Genomic DNA, 18343 nt, shown 5'->3' with positions numbered 1-18343 from the left:
ACTGCTTTGTCTACAGCTCTGGATCTGGTTGCTTGCGTGCCTCATCCTTTGGTTTAGTCACGCATCACCCGATTACAAAACATGAAGCAACAGAAGAATCTGATTACAAAACATGAAGCAACAGAAGAATCTGATTACAAAACATGAAGCAACAGAAGAATCTGATTACAAAACATGAAGCAACAGAAGAATCTGATTACAAAACATGAAGCAACAGAAGAATCTGATTACAAAACATGAAGCAACAGAAGAATCTGATTACAAAACATGAAGCAACAGAAGAATCTGATTACAAAACATGAAGCAACAGAAGAATCTGATTACAAAACATGAAGCAACAGAAGAATCTGATTACAAAACATGAAGCAACAGAAGAATCTGATTACAAAACATGAAGCAACAGAAGAATCTGATTACAAAACATGAAGCAACAGAAGAATCTGATTACAAAACATGAAGCAACAGAAGAATCTGATTACAAAACATGAAGCAACAGAAGAATCTGATTACAAAACATGAAGCAACAGAAGAATCTGATTACAAAACATGAAGCAACAGAAGAATCTGATTACAAAACATGAAGCAACAGAAGAATCTGATTACAAAACATGAAGCAACAGAAGAATCTGATTACAAAACATGAAGCAACAGAAGAATCTGATTACAAAACATGAAGCAACAGAAGAATCTGATTACAAAACATGAAGCAACAGAAGAATCTGATTACAAAACATGAAGCAACAGAAGAATCTGATTACAAAACATGAAGCAACAGAAGAATCTGATTACAAAACATGAAGCAACAGAAGAATCTGATTACAAAACATGAAGCAACAGAAGAATCTGATTACAAAACATGAAGCAACAGAAGAATCTGATTACAAAACATGAAGCAACAGAAGAATCTGATTACAAAACATGAAGCAACAGAAGAATCTGATTACAAAACATGAAGCAACAGAAGAATCTGATTACAAAACATGAAGCAACAGAAGAATCTGATTACAAAACATGAAGCAACAGAAGAATCTGATTACAAAACATGAAGCAACAGAAGAATCTGATTACAAAACATGAAGCAACAGAAGAATCTGATTACAAAACATGAAGCAACAGAAGAATCTGATTACAAAACATGAAGCAACAGAAGAATCTGATTACAAAACATGAAGCAACAGAAGAATCTGATTACAAAACATGAAGCAACAGAAGAATCTGATTACAAAACATGAAGCAACAGAAGAATCTGATTACAAAACATGAAGCAACAGAAGAATCTGATTACAAAACATGAAGCAACAGAAGAATCTGATTACAAAACATGAAGCAACAGAAGAATCTGATTACAAAACATGAAGCAACAGAAGAATCTGATTACAAAACATGAAGCAACAGAAGAATCTGATTACAAAACATGAAGCAACAGAAGAATCTGATTACAAAACATGAAGCAACAGAAGAATCTGATTACAAAACATGAAGCAACAGAAGAATCTGATTACAAAACATGAAGCAACAGAAGAATCTGATTACAAAACATGAAGCAACAGAAGAATCTGATTACAAAACATGAAGCAACAGAAGAATCTGATTACAAAACATGAAGCAACAGAAGAATCTGATTACAAAACATGAAGCAACAGAAGAATCTGATTACAAAACATGAAGCAACAGAAGAATCTGATTACAAAACATGAAGCAACAGAAGAATCTGATTACAAAACATGAAGCAACAGAAGAATCTGATTACAAAACATGAAGCAACAGAAGAATCTGATTACAAAACATGAAGCAACAGAAGAATCTGATTACAAAACATGAAGCAACAGAAGAATCTGATTACAAAACATGAAGCAACAGAAGAATCTGATTACAAAACATGAAGCAACAGAAGAATCTGATTACAAAACATGAAGCAACAGAAGAATCTGATTACAAAACATGAAGCAACAGAAGAATCTGATTACAAAACATGAAGCAACAGAAGAATCTGATTACAAAACATGAAGCAACAGAAGAATCTGATTACAAAACATGAAGCAACAGAAGAATCTGATTACAAAACATGAAGCAACAGAAGAATCTGATTACAAAACATGAAGCAACAGAAGAATCTGATTACAAAACATGAAGCAACAGAAGAATCTGATTACAAAACATGAAGCAACAGAAGAATCTGATTACAAAACATGAAGCAACAGAAGAATCTGATTACAAAACATGAAGCAACAGAAGAATCTGATTACAAAACATGAAGCAACAGAAGAATCTGATTACAAAACATGAAGCAACAGAAGAATCTGATTACAAAACATGAAGCAACAGAAGAATCTGATTACAAAACATGAAGCAACAGAAGAATCTGATTACAAAACATGAAGCAACAGAAGAATCTGATTACAAAACATGAAGCAACAGAAGAATCTGATTACAAAACATGAAGCAACAGAAGAATCTGATTACAAAACATGAAGCAACAGAAGAATCTGATTACAAAACATGAAGCAACAGAAGAATCTGATTACAAAACATGAAGCAACAGAAGAATCTGATTACAAAACATGAAGCAACAGAAGAATCTGATTACAAAACATGAAGCAACAGAAGAATCTGATTACAAAACATGAAGCAACAGAAGAATCTGATTACAAAACATGAAGCAACAGAAGAATCTGATTACAAAACATGAAGCAACAGAAGAATCTGATTACAAAACATGAAGCAACAGAAGAATCTGATTACAAAACATGAAGCAACAGAAGAATCTGATTACAAAACATGAAGCAACAGAAGAATCTGATTACAAAACATGAAGCAACAGAAGAATCTGATTACAAAACATGAAGCAACAGAAGAATCTGATTACAAAACATGAAGCAACAGAAGAATCTGATTACAAAACATGAAGCAACAGAAGAATCTGATTACAAAACATGAAGCAACAGAAGAATCTGATTACAAAACATGAAGCAACAGAAGAATCTGATTACAAAACATGAAGCAACAGAAGAATCTGATTACAAAACATGAAGCAACAGAAGAATCTGATTACAAAACATGAAGCAACAGAAGAATCTGATTACAAAACATGAAGCAACAGAAGAATCTGATTACAAAACATGAAGCAACAGAAGAATCTGATTACAAAACATGAAGCAACAGAAGAATCTGATTACAAAACATGAAGCAACAGAAGAATCTGATTACAAAACATGAAGCAACAGAAGAATCTGATTACAAAACATGAAGCAACAGAAGAATCTGATTACAAAACATGAAGCAACAGAAGAATCTGATTACAAAACATGAAGCAACAGAAGAATCTGATTACAAAACATGAAGCAACAGAAGAATCTGATTACAAAACATGAAGCAACAGAAGAATCTGATTACAAAACATGAAGCAACAGAAGAATCTGATTACAAAACATGAAGCAACAGAAGAATCTGATTACAAAACATGAAGCAACAGAAGAATCTGATTACAAAACATGAAGCAACAGAAGAATCTGATTACAAAACATGAAGCAACAGAAGAATCTGATTACAAAACATGAAGCAACAGAAGAATCTGATTACAAAACATGAAGCAACAGAAGAATCTGATTACAAAACATGAAGCAACAGAAGAATCTGATTACAAAACATGAAGCAACAGAAGAATCTGATTACAAAACATGAAGCAACAGAAGAATCTGATTACAAAACATGAAGCAACAGAAGAATCTGATTACAAAACATGAAGCAACAGAAGAATCTGATTACAAAACATGAAGCAACAGAAGAATCTGATTACAAAACATGAAGCAACAGAAGAATCTGATTACAAAACATGAAGCAACAGAAGAATCTGATTACAAAACATGAAGCAACAGAAGAATCTGATTACAAAACATGAAGCAACAGAAGAATCTGATTACAAAACATGAAGCAACAGAAGAATCTGATTACAAAACATGAAGCAACAGAAGAATCTGATTACAAAACATGAAGCAACAGAAGAATCTGATTACAAAACATGAAGCAACAGAAGAATCTGATTACAAAACATGAAGCAACAGAAGAATCTGATTACAAAACATGAAGCAACAGAAGAATCTGATTACAAAACATGAAGCAACAGAAGAATCTGATTACAAAACATGAAGCAACAGAAGAATCTGATTACAAAACATGAAGCAACAGAAGAATCTGATTACAAAACATGAAGCAACAGAAGAATCTGATTACAAAATATGAAGCAACAGAAGAATCTGATTACAAAACATGAAGCAACAGAAGAATCTGGTTACAAAATATGAAGCAACAGAAGAATCTGATTACAAAACATGAAGCAACAGAAGAATCTGGTTAAAAACGAAGAACAGAAGAATCTGGTTGCAAAATATGAAGCAACAGAAGAATCTGGTTACAAAATATGAGGTGACAGAAGAATATGGTTACAAAATATGAAGCTACGGAAGAATCTGGTTACAAAATGAAGCGACAGTAGAATCTGAATACAAAACATCGAGCGACGGAAGAATCTGGTTACAAATTATGAAATGACAAAAGAATCTGGTTACAAAACATGAAGCATGAAAAGAATCTGGTTACATAACTTATGCAAAAGAAGACTGTAGTTAAACACAAGAAACTGGTTACAAAACACTCTAACGGAAAACAATGACGCAATCGCATGTGTACTAACCAGTGCGTTAAGTCGCACTGGTACGTCTACCCCGCGAGCGGACGTATAACCCTAGCTGCACCATGTAACACAAATACCTCTCCCACCTTGAGGGCTTGTCTCCCCAGAATCGCTACGTTAGTTTCATTTTTGTTTAACTGCTCAAACGAACGTGTGCAGCCTTGTCTACAGGTAACTGATGATGGCAACTGTTCAACTTTTAACATTCTTAACATATATGCTAACATATGTAACGGATTTTGTGTGTGTGTGTGTGTGTGTGTGTGTGTGTGTGTGTGCTGTATAAAATGGATATATGGCTTGCAAAGTAAACTATTGAGATTAATTACCAGTCAATCGTTGCAACGGTCCTCTCAAGAAGAGTGATTATCAATGGAACTTGCTTTAATTACGAGCATGATATGCACCTCATCCTAATGAGGATAAGGTCCCTTTTCTCTAGAAAATAAATTTTTGAAATATGAATGGACACGAAATTTGGGAGATGGTGGTGGTGGCAGATGTTCTCATCTTGCCTGTGTACGAACGACAAAAGGTAAATATGTAACTCGTATCATCTACATCTGCATAGCATGAAATCTACAGTGAAATATATAATCTAGATCTATCAATAAGACAACGCTTATCATATTAACATTGATTGGACAAACCTCTCACTGTTACTTATTAGATAAGCTTCACTGAGATACTCACTGGACAGGCTTCACAGTGATACACTGGACAGTCTCACTGTCATGTTGGATAAGCTTCTCAGGATAACAGGATAGGCTTCTCAAATTCATAACCTAACCAACAGAAAGGGTCATGGGTTTGTCGTAGTGATGCCTCTACAACTTTCCCCACTCGTCTTCCCAAAGGCTGTCCCCATACATACACTAAATCGTACTCTGTGTCACTTGTAACTCCTAACCTAGACCAACACAGTAACATATCACCTATTGTTATCACCGCCGACAAGTTAATCGTTTCAGAAAAAGCTAAACGTCTTTATCATTTTATCCAGCTGTTCTTACCATACAATTATACGACGCAACAAATGTAGTTTTGTTCACCGACTGAAACACAGTAACGTCTATAATCTTTTTTCCTCACTTTTTTTGTCTCTGAAAATACGCAAAAATTTGTTCCATACCCTTAGACTTGATAATGTCTCCCATTATCAAGAAAATACTGAAGCGTGTGGCGAGAACAGGATACAGTCATCGGGACGTATTTACTATGCATTTTCGGATCAGCAAAACATTGGTAAATTAGTCATCAGTTAGCTTAATACGGAGTGCAGCCAGAACACACCCGGATTCGGCATCAGGCTCTCATTTCGACTGAAATATAGTACTGGTTGTGACGGTAACATTTTTATGAATTACTCTTCTCGCGAAGCTCATCATTCCACTCTTTCGCAGCACCTGCACACACCCACCCACATAATTCATATTTCGATAATATTTCTACGCTTTGCAGTATTCATAATAAAGGTAAACGAGGGATAAATGAGGAAAGATTGCCTGACGGTGGCATATAAGAAGCGGGAGTGGGCGACAGTTACGAGAGATTAGAGAAAGTCCCGGGTAATCATTCCCTCATGTTCGTCTCTCAGTTTACTGGAAGAATCAAATGATGAATTTGAAAACTTAAAATGTCGGAAACGCGACAACGTTTATGAGTCGACGCCGAGGATGGACAATGTTTGGAACGGTGTTGCCCACCGCTCTACCTTCGCCGCAGCTGGCTGTTGTCGTCATACAGGGGGAACCTAGCCTCGTGCAGCACCCAACCTTCAAGCAATAACCAAGAGCCACCTCGCCTCGTTCAGTATCCATCCTTCTTTGAATATGAAGGGGGACATCTAGCCTCGTCCAGAAACAGCCCTTACAACAATATACAGGGGGTCGCCTAGCACCGGCTATTGATTTGTTGATTCTGTACAGCTATCAGCGGGTAGTGTATTGTGCAGCCCATGCTTACGTTGAGAACAGTAGCGAAAAATAATTACAGAGGTCACAAAGGGTCTTTGTCAGACCCTTGTGGCTAGATAACCTTTACAGGAATTGTTACAAAGTTGGTTCATGACAACAGCTGACAGTCAATCGTATTCAAGATTTATCGACGAAAGGCAGCGAGTACATCCAGTTTCAGAATTTTAGGTATTTCATTATCATCAATTCATTCAGCCATCCTTTGCTGTTTTTTTAGGACCTGTCCCTAAAAGTTCCTACTTTTTCGCAGTCTTAAGACACAGTATTCTGCGTCCCTGTCTCTGACCACAAACTTTACAATTCACATAACTCCAAACAGACCGAAAAGCCAGCAGTACCTGTACCTTAGCATTAATCTAGTCAAGAAATCTTGTTGTCTGCTGATCTTGTTACTTTCTCCATATGCATTTAAACTTATACATTTCATATCACTGAAAAATGTTTTTAACAGTGCGTGTTTGTCTCAATGAGCTGTCAGTTCATTCCTAATTACACTTTTACGACTAAGTGACGTTAGTTCTCATACTTCTTACGTATATTCCAGTTTTCAAAGAAAATATGATACTATTCCTTTTTAACAGTAAACTGGATCCGTAATTCTGATGGAGATACAGTTGAAAATTGTGGTTAACTTTATAATACTTCTTGAGAAAGATATTCCAAAAGGAAAAAAGAAAAGTAACGATAAAGATATGCTTGGCTGGATGACTCACAAAAAATAATTAATTCAACAAATGCATACAAGAAATGTCAAGTGACGCAGCAAAGTATGGAATGCATGTGATTACAAACACATGGTAAGGAGAAAATAAGCGACAATAGAATAATCTTAAAGAATTTCACATTGTACAATAGCCCAAAATAACTACAAAACATTAGAGGATACTACGAGGCTCGGAATATAACGATAGAGCCACCACTACAAACGATAAAGAAATGGTTCCCTCATTAAACAAGCATTTCGATATAGTGTTCACTATCGAAGATCATCTAATACACCACGCATTCCCGGGGAAAGATAATGAATAAATGAGACTTAAATGACATGATGGAGCGGTTAGCACTGCGGACCGCGAGGCATTCATGGGCCGACTCAAGTCGAGCGCACAGATTGTAATCCTCGTTGCGGCAGTTGGTTCACATTCAACCCAGCTGTTCATCCTCCCTTGAGATTGGTCGATAAAATGGGTACCTGGCTCAGGCTAGTGTATATATATATATACAAACAGCGTTGAGATAGACTTTGATTAAAGCATTTAGTGGCCCGTGCCGTCTCGACTATCCATAAAGCAACGACAAAAAATCAAGATGAAATAAATCCAAACAAGTCACCTGGTCCTGAGGACCTGACTCTTAGAATAGCGAGGGTAGGAAGCCGACAAATACCAGATCCGGTCACTGAAATATTCAAGGAATCACTACAAGAAAGACCAAGTGTCGAATGACGAAGTTTGCGATTGTAACACCAACTTGCAAACTAGAACGGTCTTCCACGGAACACTTGCGTCGCCTGCATTGCAACACTGTCACTGGGAGGGAATTATGAATGAGACATGGAAATACTGAGATTTTCTTTGCTAGGAAAGATCACAAGATAAGTAAAACAATCAAATAAGCAAATGTGAATGCTAGGTTTTAGGCCATTCAATTTTCAAGATGCTGGGAAACAATTGTATGTCATTCAGTTTTCAAGATGCTCAGGAACAGTTGTTATAAAGTTTCACGATCATCTGACTTAGAAGTGTCAAGTTATGACCCAAGGTTAATCTGTGGGTTATACGGACACTCCCGGCAACGAACGAAGAAATAGAGTTATGGACGGCCAAAGCGACCACCAACCGCCAGCCATGGCCAGCAGGCGACACTAACAAAGATTTGAATGTACCATATTTTCTATTTACTTAGACTTCCAAAAAGCTTTCGATAGAGTACCACACAAAAGCTATGAAGAGAAAAGCACGTCCTTAGGTCGCGGTCCGGCTTACCGATCGAAAACGAATGGTATAAATGAAGTTATCAGACTGCCTTAGCCAGACGAACGGGCTATACCATACGTCTCAGTTCTTTACCCCTTAATTTTCTTTTATGTTAATGATCTGAAGATGGGAATCTACAAAATCTGGCAAAATGTACATAATGCAGAGTAAAACATTAAATCAAATACAAGCTACGTGATAAGCGTTTATTTGAAGTATAAAATATCGCTTTGGAGGGATAATCAGAAATGCCAGATGAACGCAGAATAATCCTTTGGCTGCATAATTAAGCATGCAAGCAGGATTCACCGCCAAATATAAAAACTATAACGAACTACACAATATAATACACAATTTACCCACTACAATACCCGAGTTATACCACAATAAATACGGTCGTCATTTCCGGTTCTTGAAATGTGATCAAAGACGAATAAAAAACGAGACCAAATACAAAGAAGGGCAACATAAGTAACACACTTACTCTGAAATAAACTTTATAAAGAAACCTTGGATCTAGAATTAATTGTTCTAAGCAAGGACAGGAAATTAAAACACTTTCAAAATACATAGTCGTTTCGACAACATAACTCACGAATTTCTCTTCAGGTTCAGAGATACACAATGACCAGAAATAACGGTATGTAGTCTGAAGATACGCCAGACAAACATAGGCAAAATAATCGTATATTCCAGCAGAAATGCAAAACACCGGAATAAACTACGATCAGATACTGTTAAGGTCAAGGCTATCAATACCTTTACATCACGGCCAGAGAAATAATAACATTAATTATCAATTAATACAACGGTTCACATCTGACAATACAATACGCACGTATTCCAACTATTTTCTCTTTCTATATTAGAGACTAAAACATTTCCAAGAGCATCCGCCAGCTGAAATCAGACAAGTATGTATTTTACTTTCATCCTATCCAATGAATTTCCACGTCAATGGAATGTCTCTCTTTAACATGACATCCCCTCATAGCTATTTTCCTGCCAGATGATGAGCCGTTGTCATGTGTAGTGTAATGCACCGAAACCACAGCTCCTTATTCACAACCAGGCCCCACAGCCCTTCCCATGGTTTACACCTAACGCTTCACATGTCCTGGTTCAGTCCACTGATAGAACGACGACCCCTGTATACCATACCTTTTAAATTCATTCTATCCCGTGCATGCCTTCACCCACCAGCATGTTCAAGCCCTGATATCTCAAAATCGTTTTCACTCCATCCTTCCACCTCCAATATAGTTTCCCGGTGCTTCTTGTCCCCTCCACTACTGACACATATTCTCTTTGTCAACCTTTCCCCACTCATTCTCTCCATACGTCCAAACCATTTCAGCACACCCTCTTCAGCTCCCTCAGCCAATCTTTTATCACTACGTTTCTCTCTACCCTTTCGTTACTTACTCGATCAAAACAGATTACATCTCAAACATTTCTTTGCCAACACATCCACCCTCCTCTGCACAGCTTCATCTATAGCCCATACCTAGCATCCACATATCATTGTTTGGAGTACTATACCTTTAAATATACTAAAGTTTTCTCTTCCATATAATGTTCTCTCGTTCCATACATTCTCCAGCGCTCCCAGAACCTCCCACCCCCACCTACCCAATCAATTACTTCCGTTTCCATAGTTCTATTCGCTACCATGTCCACTCCCAGGTACCTAAAATACTTCACTTCCTTCATGTTTTCTCCATTTATATTCACATCCCATATAACCTATCCCTCAACCCTGCTGAACCTAATAACCTTGACTATTGACATACAATATCACCTTCCTCCTTTTACACACTTTTCCAGACTCCGTCACCAACTTCTGCAGTTTATTTTTCGGATCTGCCACTTGTGCAGATCTGGTGATTGTTCCGAGTGCTCTCTTTCGTGTATACATATTTTTGGCACTGTCGATAATCGGGCAGGTGAAGGGAAGTTAAAGGTGGAATAAGAGAGAGAGAGAGAGAGAGAGAGAGAGAGAGAGAGAGAGAGAGAGAGAGAGAGAGAGAGAGTGAGAGTGAGTCTGGGTTACTATTCATGACGTCCAGCAGATAACCTCGTCATATACAGTCACGTCTCCGTGAACTCACACTCGTAACCACCTCACCGAAACACTACGCCTCAACACGCACTCTAGAAGCTAACCCCAACACACTTCAATTGACTTTGTTAAGTTCATATCCCATATACGTGCTACAACCATGGTACAATCCCCACCACTCGGCCAGCGTCCCACGTACTTTTCAACACAGTCACCAACGACCATAGCTTGATTCCCCGAAAGGTCAGTAGAGCTTGATGGTACGACCGTTGGACACAGTGACACGACCCTTGAGCACACTAGCACAACCCTGAAATACAACTGTACGATTCTTAAACACAACGGTACGGCTCTATGGGAACGACCCTTGGGCACGACAGGACGACCCTTGGGACTCAACTGAAAGACAGTGTTTCCTGCCCCTGGATGAGAAACAACCCAACCCCCCACGCGAACATCGGTGTGCAGCGCTCAGCAGACTGCCGGATGCTGTCTGCCAGTAGACTTAGGGCTCTCCTTAGTCTATTCAGCAGACCTTAAGCTGCTTCTAGCCTAGGAGGCAACCTTGGGTCTCTCCCACACTAGCCAGCAGACCCTAGGCCTGTTAGCCTCGGAAGCAGATCTTAAGACTAATTCTAAGCTACCCAGCAGATCTCTGACCTGTTAACCAAGCTAGCATCCTTGGCTTCTCAGAGGTTAGGTAGCAGACCTTAGGCCTCTACCAGAATAGCAAGCAGATCTTGAACCTGTCCTAACCCATCAAACACACTTTGGGCCTTTTCTAGACTAGCAAGTACACCTTAGCGTGTCCTAAGCTAACCAGCACACTTTGGTCCTGTTAACCTAGGAAGCACACCAGAGACTTGTCCTTGGCAACCCAGCAGATCTTGGGCCTGTTAGTTTAACATACTTGCATCCTTTGGTCTCTCATAGCCTAGCCAGCAGACCTTAGGCCAGTCCTAGCCTAGCTAGCAGACATTGGGCCCCTTAGCCTGGGATGCTTTGCAGACAACAGACCTGTCCTTGGCTACCAAGCAGACCTTGAGCCTGTTAGTCTAGCCAGCAGACATAAGGCCTAGCACAGGCTATCCAGCAAACTGTGGGCCTCTACTAGACTCTCAAACAGACCTTGGAATTGTCCTACCAAGCAAACAGGCTCTGGCCCTCTCCTAGACCAGCCAGAACACCTTAAGCCCACCTAAGGCTAGCAAAACACCTCTGGCCTCCAAGCTTAGCTAACAAATTTTAAGGGCCCTCCTAGCCTGGCTAGCAGACCTTAACTCCTGTGCTGGTGCGGTGCAGGCGTGACACAAGCGGCCTCACCTGACAACACGTCCTGCCTCGTGCCAACAGTCCTCCCCTCCCCCTGCGTTCGGCCCCCCTAGAGACATTCACGTCAAAACAAAACACAATCATAGCCCATCCCCCGCCAATCCTCCAGTCAATAGGCCCCATGCTGCCTTATTACAGGCCCTGTATTCTTTAATTTAGACCCATCTTTTTCCTGCCTTCCCCGAACCATCACGGGGTAACGAGGGTGAGCCAGACGCGAGGCCAACGACCCCGTATCGACCGGCGTAGGTGGGGTCGGGAGGGTTGCCGCGGGAGATGCTCACCCCTCGCTTTTCACACAACTCCGTTTTCTTTCATATCTTCCAGTCCGCTGTCGGAAACCGGTGTTTCACGACACGATACCTTTATCTAGCCCCATCCTCCGACCTCTTGGATCACCAGCAGCGTTGGCAACGTAGAGTAAATCACGGTACACATGTCAACAACCCAGACAACAGTGAGTGAGCGAGACGTCTGAGCGCGCGGTCGTCTGTAGAAGCCGTGCGTGTCTAAGGCCTACTACACCTTTAAGTCGGAGACGCATTCATCAAGTTGCTTGTGGGCCGCGGGGGGGAAGACAGCGTCAAGCCACTTCTTCAGCTACGCAGCGGGAACTGGGCCAGCCTGGGAGCGGCGGTAAGCGCCCGCCTGACCTTGGACTGACCTAGTTTAGCTACAACTTGACTTGTCCTCCGCCCTACCTTCCCTACACACGGAGACTAACATCGATTTCCAGGCCACAGTCACAGGGACATCTATCTCAGGTCTTCTTTAAGACGGTGGTGTGTACCCGTAAGGCGGTTGTGGACCGTCCCATGCCACGGTCAGTCAGTCCCAGACCACTGGTCGGGCCTCAGACTGTCCCCGTGCGACAGTGTAGACCGTCCTTTGCGACCGAACTTGTCGGTCCACCAGTGTTCGGTCTCAGATTGTACCCGTTAAGCCAGTGTGGACCATCCCCTCGTGACTGAACTCGCTCGGTCTAGCCATACAGTCTCAGACTGTATGGCAGTTGTGGTCCGTCTCCTTTCTACCAAACTCCTGCTGGTCCGCCAACGGGCCGGCCTATCACACTCCTTACGTCCGGCTACATCAGTCACTTGTGAGAACAGAGCACCTCACACCAGGTGAGGATATGGCACCCCTAGACAGCGGCCCTCCTCCCTCCCTCTACACACCTCTCATTTCCTCCCTCGTACGCTACCACGCTTCCCTCATCCCGTGCACGGTGTCCCTCCCTGGGACAACTTACTAAATCATCTGGAGGACTAATACTGGTAAGAATTACGGTGAGCACGGAGTCGAAGGGCATATCACCTGCGGCAGCACCACCAGACGACGACAATCCTGCTTCTCATTCATAAGTTCTTTAAAACGCTTGCAGCCACGACGGAAGCAACTGGGATGTATTTCATTCGTGACGTACAATACATTCTTCTGCAGGCAAGGTGTACGATATTATGCATAGTTTTGTAGTTAGTGTCTTAATAAATGCGGTTAAATTACAGGGCTACGCAAGATTCCAGCATTTCTCATCATTCCAAGGTGGTTTATTTTGACCATCATGTCTAACCTTCGTCACATAACGCACAAAAAACCCACAATTTTCGACATGTAATCCAGGACTAATAGGAACACAAAACTGAGTTAATAGAGTACCTTGACTGGAATCGTCGGCTTCCTAAAAACAGATCATAAAGCGTAATCGTCACTAAAACTCCAGGTCCTCTAGTGGGAGTACCTCCAAACCCTAGGGTGCCAGCTAGGTCTCCTCTGGGTTATCCAGATGTGACGCGGAAGTCGCACTATCAGTCTTCCCTCACTCATCAACCACAGCTGAATCAGCCGGACAGTATGAACCGTCAGAGACCCTTCGAAGTCACGGTCAAATAACGAAATATTCCACGAGAAAGCTGGAAACTAATATTCTCAAACAGCTATTGGAACTGTTTCATGCATCACGAGAAGACGAGAGTGAATGATAAACCTCAAGATAAGGAGGAGGAGGAGAGGGAAAAGCTTCTCTGAAGAATGACGCCAGATGGTCTTCATCTTCGTTGTCGAAAACAAAACTTTTTTTTACGTGAGCCCAGCAAGTTCTGAGAACCCCACAACAAATGGCGGAGCAGATGCTTGTTTACACTACTCCAGACACTTGCACTCTCTCGACAAAGATGGCTGCATGGCTACAGCGTACTAACATAAAAGTAAGGCTCCGTCCTCGCACAGTAAGAGGACGTAACATCTGTGATGGCCACGCAGGTTCAAACACCTGATTTACCAGAAGCGTTCACAGACATACTGTCGTCCATGGGAGAGATGCGTCGTATGCCCAGATAGTACCACAAGGTCTGGTTCTCCACACCTGCAACATTGACAGTTGGTCGACAGCGAAATGATAAAAGACTACAGAATGTGAACACAGAGCGATTACCCTTGGTAGACTCGCCTGCTAGCGAAGCTGGTTATGACCTCCGACTGCAGGCCAGCCTTACCACAACACTGGACACAACCGTATTTTCCACAAGTTGATCCACGATACTTCTGATGTGTGTGGGAGTCTGGGCGACCACTCTAGGTACCCGGATATAGCCACCATTTCCTCGCGATCACTGGACTGTCCGCTGACAGTTTTCCATGTTTTTCAGTCGAAAAATAATAATAAAAAATTGGAAAAAAAAACTTGAAAGATCAAGCTAAGATCAAGACTTACCAATATTTCCTATAGGAGTTACTGAGGAATATTTCACGTGTAGACTCTAGACAATAAGTCTATAACATTTCAGAACTTCGAAGTTGCTTTGATTTTTGGAAAGTCATTGGGATTGAAGAAATGTATGAATATTTTACATCTGTATAATCTGCACGGATCTAGGAACATCAGAAACACAAAGTAACGTTCTGGCAGAGGAGGGAAACCATCATGAAGAGAGAATTGCTGATTTTATGTTGTACTCAAACCTGGCAACACCTTATCTAAGCATGGTCATCCTACGGTTATTCTCAGGTCTTCATATTCCTCTTTCGTGTCTCGGTAAGGAGGTCAGTCTTCTGTGAACCGGGCGTTTCTTCCATAGAGAGGGAGATGTAACCTTTCTCCATCAACCCTTGAACACAATGGTACGGCCCTAAAAGTATGATGGCCCAGCCTTTGAAGGGTCAGGTCAAAGACCAGGCCATCATACGCAAGGCTCCGTCCCGTCGAGCCCAAGGGTAAACATTACATGCCGGAGTGGCCCACTGGGAGGAGAGTCTCGCATCCACCACAACTGGCGGAGCTGGCGGCTGAGGAAGGACCCAGTGGCTCAGCCAGTCGGTCCCTGCAGGGGATGGGGGTCAGTGTGGACAGACCCATCAACATGAGAGGGAGTACCTCCTGCCCACGACGAGGTCTGGCCTTCCACAGGGCTGGGTCGCAGCACTCACCTCAGCCACCTTCATAGTTGAAAATATAGACTCATTGTGAGTTTCGTGTGGTCGAATGCTATATGAGAGAGAGAGAGAGAGAGAGAGAGAGAGAGAGAGAGAGAGAGAGAGAGAGAGAGAGAGAGAGAGAGAGGGGGGGGGAGAGAGAGAGTGCAATTTTTTACTGGTGGCTGGGGAAGACACCTACCATCGCCGCCAGAGGGCCCTAAGTACCAACAGACATACACCACCACCTTGAGTACAGTACAGGTGGAACTTTGCGGTGAGCCAGCTACTGGCCCGTCGTGCTACCCGCCGGGACGCAATCTACAGTGACTGTGTGAACACATTGGTGCCTCCTGCTCAGGCTGTGGGGGTGCTGGTGGTGAGTGTGACGTGTGTGTGTGCGTGTGAGCGTCACGCTCAACTCTTGCAATCGTGAGAAAGCCAGTGTTACAGTGACGAGTGAGCCAACGGTACGGTGAAATGCAGGAGGTTGTGGCCTGGCCTGGCCTGCCCCTCGCAGTGCTAAGCAGTCACAGGAATACGACACATCCCACACGCACACACACACACACACACACACACATTCCTCCAGCACACACCCTTACAATATAAACACACCCCTGCAGCACACACAAGCCTCCACCTCCTGCCCACAAACTTCACACCTGAACCATACTCGCTACACAAACAGCACTACCAAACACAACCACCATACACATTATCCTTACACGACAACCATGAGCACCACCATACATGATCACCACCATACATGACCACCATCACACACGACCACCACACACCCCTACATACAACTCCCGATAAATACCGTGGCTTCTCTCTCACAGCGTCCATCTTCACAACACTAAGGAAGACCCCACACTCGCTCCCATAGATCCTTAGTGTATATATATAACAATGATGGACCTGCAGCTTTGTCCGTAACTGCTAACACTCACTCTCCCGGTACCTGTACCTACCAACACTCACTCTCCCGGTGCCTGTGCCTCCCAACACCCACTCTCCCGGCGCCTGTACCTGCCAACACTCACTCTCCCGGTGCCTGTACCTGCCAACACCCATTCTCCCGGCGCCTTTACCTGCCAACACCCATTCTCCCGGTGCCTGTACCAGCCAACACCCATTCTCCTGGCGCCTGCACCTGCCAACACCCATTCTCCCGGTACTTGTACCTACCAACACTAACATCACGGTGCCTGTACCTGCCAACACCCACTCTCCCGGTACCTGTATCTGCCAACACTCACTCTCCCGATACCTGTATCTGATAACACTCATTCTTCCGGTACCTGTACCTGCCAACATTTCCCAGTACCTGTTTTCCAAGACGATCAGAGACTTCCCCTATTGGCCAGCTCTGTAGGTGGAGTAAATACACCCTTAATATAGAGTGCGAGCAGAGAGGGTCAAGCATGTGCAAATCCACATACACACACTTTCAACAGCTCACGCACACGGCCAAAATCCCACACCATCAGCTTGGCAGGAGTTCCCTCCACACTCAAGCACGCAACTCCACACTGCAGCATATCCCTTCACACCCCAGCATGTCCCTCCACACTCCAGCACGTCCCTACACACTCCAGCACGTCCCTCCAAACTCCAGCACGTCCCTCCACTCTTCAGCACGTCCCTCCACTCTTCAGCACGTCCCTCCACTCTTCAGCACGTCCCTCCACTCTTCAGCACGTCCCTCCACTCCTCAGCACGTCCCTCCACACCTCAGCACGTCCCTCCACACCTCAGCACGTCCCTCCACACCCCAACACCTCCCTCCACATCCCAGCACCTCCCTCCACACCCCAGCATGCCTTACGTACACCACCCCAGCAACACCCCTCCCCTCCACAAACACTACACGCAGACCGCACCACACACACTAACCCCACACACCTGCCCACGGCTGGACACCTGATCTACACACACGATTAATCCACAACACAACCACTGCGTATTCTCGTGGGCACGCGCACACACACACACTATTTCTACATTATTGCTAAAAGCCCAGAGCCTGAGTCGAACACACACACACACACACACACACACACACACACACAAACAAAGCCCAGAGCCTGAAGCATTCCACACACACACACACACACACACACACACACACACACACTCACCATTCGCCGCCGATGCCATTGGCGAGGCGACGGTCGTCCTGGCTGCTGGCGGGGTCGGGGGCCGGGGCGGCAGGCCCAATAGCCTCCATTGCTACAGACACCCTCCTCCCTCGCTTGACGTTCCCAGTATCTTCCTCTCCACACACCTCCGTCCGTGTAAAACCTCCAGTTTCTGACGTCACTTAAGAGCCGTTCCAAGTTTTAGCCAACAGCACCAGCAGCAATGCACTTATATTTTCCTTTTCTTTTTTTTTGGTTTCAAACGTCACAAGACAGCAAGTGATCCGTCTCCGTTTTCCAAAATCCGGATTTTGGCGACGGTCTGAATCTTACGAGGGGTGGGGAGAGAGCCGTCCCGTGCACGGAGAGCCGGGCCGTCTTTATGACTCCGCTACCAGCCTCCACTCAGTACCAGCACCATTCTTGGTCCCTGCGGAGGCAAGCAAAATTACTGTTATTGACGTCGACGAATGTGTGGCAAACGTGTGCTGGACGAAGCAAACTGTGCGGGGAAGACTGTGGTGGTGTGGGGACTGCTGGATGCGTGCGGGGGACCTCATGCCGATGCTCCTGGAACCCGACGGTACGATCTCCTTAAAAGAACATTGACGGTACGAGTCCCCCAGAGCACGACGGTACAAAACCACGGGTTATGGTGGCGCGAAGCTCACGGGGCTCGATCAAAGAGGTCACGCCATCGTACCCAAGGGTCGTACCGTCGTGTTCCAGGGGGTCTTACCGTTGTATCC

At 43.4% G+C, this 18343-nt stretch overlaps 1 protein-coding gene across 7 annotated transcripts in view; it reads right to left on the bottom strand.

Annotated features, from left to right (window-relative positions):
- Imp (IGF-II mRNA-binding protein) overlaps positions 1-18343 on the bottom strand; it is a 729352-nt gene that overhangs the window by 142566 nt on the left and 568443 nt on the right. The window contains exon 1 of one of the 7 annotated variants that reach the window (XM_071671626.1): positions 17595-18001. The exons of the other annotated variants lie outside the window; for them this stretch is intronic. Coding sequence (XP_071527727.1) covers positions 17595-17683 — 89 coding nt within the window. The 5' untranslated portion in view covers positions 17684-18001. Of the gene's footprint in view, positions 1-17594; positions 18002-18343 lie in introns of those variants that run through there. 7 annotated transcript variants of the gene reach the window in all.

Source organism: Panulirus ornatus, chromosome 16 (assembly GCF_036320965.1).
Source record: "Panulirus ornatus isolate Po-2019 chromosome 16, ASM3632096v1, whole genome shotgun sequence".
Taxonomy (NCBI): domain Eukaryota; kingdom Metazoa; phylum Arthropoda; class Malacostraca; order Decapoda; family Palinuridae; genus Panulirus; species Panulirus ornatus.
This window is presented reverse-complemented; position numbering and strand designations above follow the sequence as displayed.